At 44.3% G+C, this 5934-nt stretch overlaps 1 protein-coding gene and 1 long non-coding RNA gene across 10 annotated transcripts in view; one reads left to right on the top strand and one right to left on the bottom strand.

Annotated features, from left to right (window-relative positions):
* Nucleotides 1-3118: 3118 nt before the first annotated feature.
* LOC109298817 overlaps nt 3119-5934 on the bottom strand; it is a 16341-nt gene continuing 13525 nt past the window's right edge. The window contains exon 3 of the long non-coding RNA XR_002097702.1: nt 3119-3249. This is a non-coding gene — a long non-coding RNA (uncharacterized LOC109298817). The remainder of the gene's footprint in view (nt 3250-5934) is intronic.
* Nucleotides 5276-5934, top strand: part of PAPLN (papilin, proteoglycan like sulfated glycoprotein) — a 75419-nt gene continuing 74760 nt past the window's right edge. For 3 of the 9 annotated variants that reach the window (XM_019519107.1, XM_019519106.1, XM_019519114.1), the window contains exon 1: nt 5278-5478. In XM_019519107.1, coding sequence (XP_019374652.1) covers nt 5470-5478 — 9 coding nt within the window. In that variant the 5' untranslated portion in view covers nt 5278-5469. Of the gene's footprint in view, nt 5479-5934 lie in introns of all 9 variants that reach the window. The other 6 variants (XM_019519112.1, XM_019519113.1, XM_019519108.1 and 3 more) reach the window with 4 other exon arrangements.

Here is a 5934-nt window from a genome sequence, read left to right as displayed (position 1 = left end):
AATAGGGCTAGAAGGGACCTCCAGAGGTCATCATCCAACCCCCTGCCAGAGGCAGGATCATCCCTATCCAAACCATCCTTTACAAAGCTTTATCTAAATTTTGCATAAGACTACAGTCAACTCTGACACAACATAGACTTAACACCACAGCTTGCCACAGGTAAAACAAGGGAACCATGAGAGGCAACGTCCTGCTTCTATGAAATGTTGTTAATATATGCACAAGAGATCCTGGGTCGAGAGCCACGTCCCCAGAGGACAGCAAAAACCCCCACAATCCATACCAACCTGACCCTGGGGTAAAATTCATTCCTGACCCTAAATATAGCAATTGGTCTGACACTGAGCAGAGGGGCAAGACCCAGTGGCATTGGTCCCAGCAGAGGGGCAAGACCTAGCCAGAAACCTGTGGCATTGGTCCCAGCAGGAGCCCAGTCAAAGTCCCCAGCCTTGGCTGTAGCCAACACCCAGTGCCTCCAGGAAAGCTTAAAAACACCCTGACATAGAGGGGGGAGGGACAATGAGCAAAGTAGTACATAGATGTAGCTACACCTAGATCATCCCTGGCAGTGGCTGTTCAGTCTCTTCTCGAACACCTCCAGTGGTGGAGAATTCACAACTTCCCTAGGCAGTCTGTTCTACTGCTTCACTATTCTAATAGCGAAGAAGTTTTCTTGATGTCCAATCTAAACTTATGTTGCTGAAACTTCAAGCCATTGGTCCATGTCTTCCTTTCTGCAGCAAGAGAGAAATGGTGTTTTCCCTCTTTATGGCAGCCCTTCAAGTATTTGAAGACTGCTATCACATCCCCTCTTAAGTGCCTTTTGCGTAAGCTGAACATACCTAGCTCCTTCAGCCTCTCTTCTTATGACTTGCCTTCTGAGCCCTTAATCATGTTTGTTGCCCACCTCTGGACCCACTCTAACTTCTCCACGTCCTTTTTGAAATGCGGAGCCCACACCTGCACACAGTACTTTGGATGAGGACTAACCAGGGCCAAGTAGAGAGGTGCTATCGCCTCCCAGGTCTTGCATCTAATGCTTCTATTGATGTATCCCAAACCCACATCTGCCTTTTGCATGGCTGCATCACGCTGCAGACTCATATTGAGTCTGTAGCAGGGTTTGAAATACAAGGTGGACTTGGAGAGGGGAGTAGAGGGGGGGCTGAGCCCCTCCATAAGAGAGATGAGATCCTCCCATAAGCCCCCCCATAACAGACAAGAGTCCCTGGCCTACCCCATGCCTTTCTAAGCAGCTCAGGTGGTGGCAGCAGCTCCTTCCGCCTGCCACCACCACAGACTCTTCCCCCACCCCCACAAGAGTCAGAGCATAATTTGAACCGAGACACCCAAGTCCTTTTCCATAGTGCTGCCATCCAGCCAGATGTCACTAATTTATATTTATGCTCTAGCCCAACTTTTCCAATCTGTCAAGATCCTTCTGAATTGTGCTTACATCCTCCATGTTCACAGTCCTTCCCAGTTTCATGTCACCTGCAAACTTGCTCAAGGAGCTTTCTATGCCAGCATTCAGATTGTTAATACATACATTGAACGTTTCCTGGAGACACTGTGAGGGCTGGACTGGAAAGCAGCTGGAACCAGAGGGGTGCCATGAGGTTGCTGCTGTGAGTGTGTCTGAGAGCCCAGACCAGTAATGTTACAACCCCTGCCCCTGAGCTTCCAGAATGGTGGTGGGGGAGGTGAGAGAGGGGACATTTCTTTCTTGCATGGGAAAAGTGGCTCTCTGCCCAGATCTTCAGGACTGAGAGCCACTGCCGTAGAGCCTATTGGTTAGGTTATTCTCATAGGAGCTGTGGGTTCATTTTCCCTCAGGTCTCTCACATCCTAAGCAAATGCCCTAACCACTCAGATATTGGATGAAAGAGGAGTAGCCACTCCATCCTCTGGCAATTTTCCGATTCCAGCCCCCAACTTCATTCAGTGACCTTGACCTGAACACAGGAATGGAGGACCCAAATTACATTTTTCCATTAAGTTTACTGTCCAACACAAATTTTGCCCAGTTCTAATGCTGAGTCATGGAATAGCCTAAAGGGTAGATGCCTTGTCCTCAGACTCCCTAGTCTCAGCTCCCTGGTGTAAGCACCTAGATTAATACTGGTTCCTGGCAAATAATAATGACTAGCCACAACATCAAATACCTAACAGCAACAGCCCATCAGGCTGCAATTGTGTCTGGTCAGCCATATACTCAACTAGTTCTTCTTGAAGAAGAGCAGGCTTTCCTTGGCAAGAAAGGATTCTGGTGGTTTATTTCCAAGAAAAGTACTCTCAGGGCTGTTGGAAGAAAAAACAAAAAAGTCACTTCTGCAAGGATTGACCTAAGAGTACCACTGGGGTCTCAACATCATAGCAAAAACATATCATTTAGGCAATGCTTTCTGCCAGAAATGCTTCATTAACAAAATACCAACAGGTCACCTGCTTCAGCAGAACCTGTTCATGCATCCACCCAAGTTCTGTCCCTGCTGATGGCCACTACCATGACACCAGGGGCCTTTGCCACCATGCAGGCTGCTGGAGGAAGGAGTTCTCGTGTGCCTAGCTCTATTACTGCATCATAAACTTTGGAGAGAGATAAAAGAATGATCCTACATGAGTGCGCTCCCTTTCCCTTCCATTTCAAAGTGTTTTCCAGCACTTGTCATGGAGGCTTCCTCTCTCAGAAAAATGTATGTTGTTAATACTTAAAATACACAAGGTGGAATCACACTGCGGATGTTTGTTTCATGTCTACAGTGCTTGGCTTCCTGATATGAGCTGGGCTTTGACCAAGACCTTACAAGAACAGCTTTTGTTGTTGTCATCATGTTTTTACTGGAACCAAGGAAGCGTTTTGGTTTTGATTTGGGGTTTTTTGTTGTTGACGATGAACAGCTATTGTTCCTCACTTAAGTAGCATGTTGGAGTTGAGGTAAAAGTTCTGGTCAGTTCTGACCTTATATCAAAATCTTAAGGGAGCATCTATTAATGCTCTGTGGTAACAAAACAAAACAAAAAACCCCCTCCAGATGCTGTATTATTGCTGTAGCCTGGTAGGCACAGCTGTTTCTTGGATGTATCCTGGCTAGATTCCAATATGGGCAATTACATTCCTCCTCCCTAAGCTTCCCTTGTAGTGTCAACTGATGCTATAACACAAGAAGGATTGCCAACCCCAGGCTTTCTAAAATCCTGAGTTAGACTTTAAAACTGTCATGAAAATGGATTAAGAATCAGGATCTCTTTTAAGGTACTGTACTGCATTCAGAGTCTTGTTTATTTGCCTGCTAGCTTTTGGACCTTTAGGATTTTTTTTGTTTTGTTTTCAAACTTTTCTCTCCAGCCTGAGGGTTAGAAACTTAATTGTAAAAGAAACCATCAGAAACTTTGAAGCTGAAGGTGCTGCACATTCAGAGAATGCTAGGGCCTGAGCTTTTAAGAACATCCTCAGACAGGAGGCTTCACATAACTGTGTGAGTGGACTACACTGCAAGAGTGATGACTATTAGTCAAAGGAGAATTTGAAAAGGTGTGTGGAAAATAAGTTCTCCAGGGGCACCAACCTTGTGTAGTTTTATGCTGCAACAAGGGATGGATGTGTGGAAAGGGCTCTTTTGTTATGTAGTGATGTGCTACGTCCTGAATCTTTAAATAGACAGGGTTTTGCTATTAGCAGAGGCAAGGGGCCATTTGTGCCCATTGCAGTGCAGACCCCTCCCATGTTTCTGTGTAGACTATGTTGTCCTCATAGTGGTAACTTGGACAGAAAGGACAATGTTACCCCTTCTGTATAGGAACACGTAACATCGCTCGTTCCTTTTTAGCACATGCTGCCATGCATCTGAGGGTGGCATGCCATCAGAGGCCAGCTTGTCAGCTGTCACTTGCTTTTTTGTTTCCTGAGCAAACCTCTCTGCTTTTGGAAGCTCCGAGGTGGTCAAGAGTGTGAACTGTGAGAGCAGCTCTCAGGATTTTACCACTATCTAGAATTCTGGTTCTTGTCTAAAAGCCCCATCTCCTAGACTTACATGAATGCATGAATGTCTCAGCCTTACTCGGAAAGTAACCTAACACCTCTCATGATTGCAGATTAGCACTGGAGAAGGGTGACTATAAAGGCTAAAAATCAGAAGGCAATTTAAAAAAAAAGCAGCCAAACATCATTTTTAAGCCAATCTCATGATTTTGTTCAGTGCTTGGGGTTGGAGGTACTGAGAATGGCATGACGTCACTACTGATGTGAAACCTGCTTTATGGATAACCAACTGGATCCTTAAATGTATTTTTACATTTATTTTGTCCTGGACAAGAGGACCAGATCAGGAGGTGAAGAAGAATTTGTTTTCCAGATCAAAGAGTGAAAAATAAATCGAGATCACTGTTTATGTTAGCTGTATTAGTACCTGTTATGACTGGATACAATAATGTTTTCCCCTTAATGGACTCTGCCAGCTCCCTTTCCCCAGAGCAAGTTTTGCACTTGCTAGGTTATTTTTATAGTAGAGTTGGAGCATTGTTGTTGTAGCTATGATGATCCAGGATCTGTACAATGGCAAAATAATTTTTTGATACCTTTTACTGGACCAGCTGTATAGTTGGGAGAAATGTTGGCCAAGCTTTCAGGCACAGCCTGTATGTTTTGGTTCCTTAGACCTCAGGAAGCGTACTTGATGCCTGAGTGCTTGTCTAACAACTCTTCTAACTATATGGTTGGTCCAGTAAAAGATATCACAAAATCCATGCTCTTCATAGGTTTTTTTTCTAGTTAGTTTTTCACAGGTCATGAATTACATCGTATAGGAGAATAGGGTACAGGAAAAAAAATAGGGGTCAAAGCTGTTATCATCTCTGGATAAGTAGCTGAACTTATAGAGTGCTGGTACTTTCAGATCCAAGGGGGTCTGATTTAAAGCCATCGGCAGCAGGGGGCTGCTTTGAATTAGATTTGGATTCTAATCTCTTACAGTTTAGAGAAGTATTGACAATAGACTGTGGTTCAAGCCCATCTCTAATTTCAAAGAAAATTGAATATTTTAGTTAGACGTGGGAAACTGTGAATAGCTGTCCACATCTGTCTGTCTGTCTGTCTGTCTCTTGATTTGCAGCCTGCAGTCACAGCAAAACCAATTAAGGGGCCCACCCCAGCAAAAACTTTCAGCATAGTCTGCACGCACACTACGGGACCTGGAAACCATCCCAAATCCAACTTGTCCATGTGTGCGCAGTTACAACCCTGGCTTTCTAAGGCAAAACAGGAAACTCATGAAGAAATGTTGAGGCTGAAGGGGTTAAGTGAAATCTAACTCTCCTTTTCCTGTGCAGTAAGGATTAGTAACCAAACAGAAGTTGGGGAGAGGAGGGTGTTAGAGCCACTGATTGAACTAGAGGAGTGGGAAAGTGAAAAAGACAGCCTGGCTATAGGTTTAGTACCTCTAAACATTGACTCACCTTCAAACAAGCACATGAAAAAGGTAAGACTTAACCTTGAATTATGGTTTTCATTCCTCTTGCTCTTCTCATCTTCAGCATGTCTAACTGTCTTTCCTTTGTTGTTTGTGCTTTTATTTCCAACCACTTTAGCAGCCTTGTTAAAGTTTGAAGAACAAGAGGAAGGTGGAGTGTTTGCTGAATGAAGCCTGTGATTGCAAAAATGAGGTTTTTCTGGCAGGGAAGGAAAGGAGAAGGAACTCTACACTTTCAGTGAATGTTAATCCCTTCTGTCTTCACAGTTAATTATTCCAGTGCTTAATGTAATCAAATACCTATTACTCATAGTCCTGTGGAGAGGGGGAAAGTATTTGATATGGAGTTGGTTGAGTCCATCTGGGTCGAAATGTATAACTGCATCCTGCTAGCATGAGTATAGAAAGAAATACAGGTTTGAGTAAGGCTTGAGCTGGCAGTTATTTTGGGGGGGGGGGGGGGGG

This window comes from Gavialis gangeticus, unplaced genomic scaffold (assembly GCF_001723915.1).
Source record: "Gavialis gangeticus isolate Ggan-Ray unplaced genomic scaffold, GavGan_comp1, whole genome shotgun sequence".
Classification (NCBI taxonomy): domain Eukaryota; kingdom Metazoa; phylum Chordata; order Crocodylia; family Gavialidae; genus Gavialis; species Gavialis gangeticus.
The sequence above is the reverse complement of the archived record's forward strand: the minus strand, read 5'-3'. Positions and strand labels throughout refer to the sequence as shown.